The 2962-nt window shown below is 33.1% G+C and overlaps 1 protein-coding gene across 1 annotated transcript; it reads left to right on the top strand.

Annotated features, from left to right (window-relative positions):
* The first annotated feature begins 287 nt into the window (after positions 1 to 287).
* LOC141606612 (ribosome-inactivating protein lychnin-like) lies at positions 288 to 2639 on the top strand. Its single transcript, XM_074425811.1, has 2 exons — positions 288 to 395; positions 1529 to 2639. The coding sequence occupies exon 2, from the start codon at positions 1544 to 1546 to the stop codon at positions 2417 to 2419; it is 876 nt and encodes a 291-aa protein (XP_074281912.1). The 5' UTR covers positions 288 to 395; positions 1529 to 1543; the 3' UTR covers positions 2420 to 2639.
* The last annotated feature ends 323 nt before the right edge of the window (positions 2640 to 2962 follow it).

Consider the following 2962-nt stretch of genomic DNA (forward strand, 5'->3'; position numbering starts at 1 on the left):
TTTAAAAAAAAGTTACTTGGAGGTCTGAAAAATATACTTAGACAAATACTCTCATTTTAATAATCAAAATGATCTATGTATTTATTTCCAAATCTTTCGAACTGATTTGAAAGTCGACAAATCGTCCTCACTCATTAGTCATCATCCAAAGTTGGTCCTACTTACAAGATTTAATTACAAAAATAGAAAAAAAAAACGTGGTACGCGAGTCACATAAGACATGCAAAGTTTTGGCAGTGAGTTATAAACGTCCAAGCCAATCAATGCTATATAAGACATTGAAATAATACACTTTCTCTTCATTAACAAAAACACATATACATCAATCAATCAATCAAATAATAGAAAGGCCTTCCATTTACTAATTTCCGCTTTTAATTCAGGTTTCAGATAAGGTAAGAAATCGAGTCTCCTCGTCTCGTTCATCTATTTACCTATTTTAATTTTTCATTTAGTTATTTATTTAATTTTGAGAATGTTTTAGTAGATACTTTGATCATCATCCTATAATATAATATGGTCAATTTATTATCCACTATTGGTTTCAAAACTCAAAAAGTAAAAATAAATAAATAACGTGATATCGAGATATACATTGTGGTTATTTTACATGTTGGTGGATCCGTCACTGATTGACTTTAGTTAGAAGAAAATTTACAAATTTAATAAATTAAATTATACACGTTGATAAGAGAAATTGCCAAGATAAATAAATTTGGACAACCTAATAAAATAAGTTTTGCTAGTAATTTAAATGCTGAGAAATAAATTCCCAGATAATCCAGAATTTATATAATTCGAGTTCAAGTAACAACTTTGCTCGAGTCATGTTTTCCATACCCCCCAACCTGGCATTCCACCCTCATGAATTTAGGGCTGTCGAGTAACACAAAAAAAAAAAATGAATTTAGGGTTGTAACCGAGTCGAGCCGAGCTCGAGCTTACCTATGATTTAGCTCAGTTCACATTGTAAAAATCAATTCCAAGCCCAAACTCAAGCTTTAGTAATTAAGGCTCGAGATCGATTCATATGATATTTTACGAAACCTGAGATTGAGTTCTGTTTTAGTACCATTTTTTCGAGCATTATTTTTTTTCCATCATAATTTTTAAGTTAAAAAGTCCAGTTCAAACTAGTATTTTTCCGATAATTAGCTTAACATAACATTTCTTATATTATTTTCTTTTCTAAACTTATATCTTAATTAATTTATCATAAAATTATAAATTAATGTAATTTAAGTAAATATTATTAATAAAAACTATGTAATTTAAAACATAACAAGCTCAAACAAGTTTCCGAACTGAGCCTTACTGTGCTCCGGTTTAACTAGGTTTGGTTCAAGCTCGAGCTCAATTTGACCTATCTCAAGCCGAGTTTTGACTTAGCCAATATCAAGGGCTTGTTGAGTTTCTAACTTGCTCCTCGTGAATTTCCACTGAAAACGCCCCTGTTTACAAATCGATCTTCTCATCGTTGTTTCAATACACAAGTAATACTAATCTAGTAATTAATCAATTCAAACAGGATACAAGATCAAAGATGAAGATGTCTATTATAATTTCAGTATGGTTCATGGTGATGGCCTTGATTGTGGTAGCAGACTCTGCGGACCCAACCTGGAGCGTTGCTTCTGATTCTAAACAATATTCGACATTTTTGGATTCTCTGAGGGAAGAACTCGGCCGAGGAACCACAAAAGTTTGCAATCTACCAGTCACCAACAGAAACAATAATAACGTATTTGTTTTGGTGAATTTAGTATTACCCTTTAATGGGAACACCATTACATTAGCCTTAAGAAAATCCGATGCTTATCTTGTCGGTTTTCAGGACATAGATGCGAAAACCAAGAAAATACGTGCGAATTTCTTTTCAGACGAGTATGCAAAATTGAGCGGTAATTATAGGACCGTCTTTCCGAAAGCACAGGATCTAGGAAAGGCGCTTCCCTTATCAAGCAGTTACACTGATTTAGAAAAAAAAGCCGGTGTTTCGAGGGATAATCTAAATCTAGGGGTTAGTACTCTTCAAACTTCCTTTAATAAGGTTTATGGGAAGGATTTTACTGCTAAAGGTCAAGATATTGCGAAAGAGGTAGCGAAATTTGCTCTAACCTCTATACAAATGGTTGCTGAGGCAGCGCGATTCAAATATATTGAGGATCAAGTTATAAATCGTGGAATGGACGATACTTTTCAGGCTGGTGCTCGTATTACACTTTTGGAAAATAATTGGAGTTCAATTTCGGATCAATATCATAATCCAGCTCGTAAATGCATACCACAGGATTCTAGGTTTACCGCGGCTGAAATGAAACTTGGTCTCCTATTGTATAAAGGAGGATCCGTCTTAAATTCGAATGATGGTCATGCCACTCTCGCATTTGTCGAAGACGGGTTAGCTAGTCTCCTTTGAGACGGTCTTGCAAAACTATTTTGTAAGATTGGCTCTTTTGGGACACTTTACTTCTCTAATATGCAGTTATATTAAAAAAACAGTCAATATGGCACTATTTAGACTGTTATATCTAAGGAATAAGTAATGTTGTTATTGTCATCAACTTGTACTTTGAATTCAATAAGGGAAGGTTCGGGTTTCTCCCATCCCTATCATCCCAATGTTATTTACTTAATTACTTGTACGATTGTACTGTTTTTATTAGATATGTGAATTTGTTTTCTAAAGACTGTGTTTATCATTATCCTTAAATATATATATTTTCTCCTTTTTCATAAATTATTACGGAATATGGAGGGAGTAAACTGCATATTATGTTTAGCAAATTAGTCAAAAAGAAAATATGTAAAGAATTTATTGAATAGAAGGGAGTATTGCTAACGAGCTAAACGGGTGAGAAAAATTAAAATATAATCGGGCTAAATGTGAATTAAGCCTGGACACAAACCATACAATTTGGTCAGTCCAAGTTATGGACCAAATATAATAAACCGAGAGTTG

Source organism: Silene latifolia, chromosome 10 (assembly GCF_048544455.1).
Source record: "Silene latifolia isolate original U9 population chromosome 10, ASM4854445v1, whole genome shotgun sequence".
In the NCBI taxonomy this organism is placed as follows: Eukaryota; Viridiplantae; Streptophyta; class Magnoliopsida; order Caryophyllales; family Caryophyllaceae; genus Silene; species Silene latifolia.

Coding starts and splice junctions, on each gene's coding strand:
- LOC141606612 (XM_074425811.1), top strand. CDS start 1,544: ATGAAGATGTCTATTATAATTTCAGTATGGTTCATGGTGATGGCCTTG.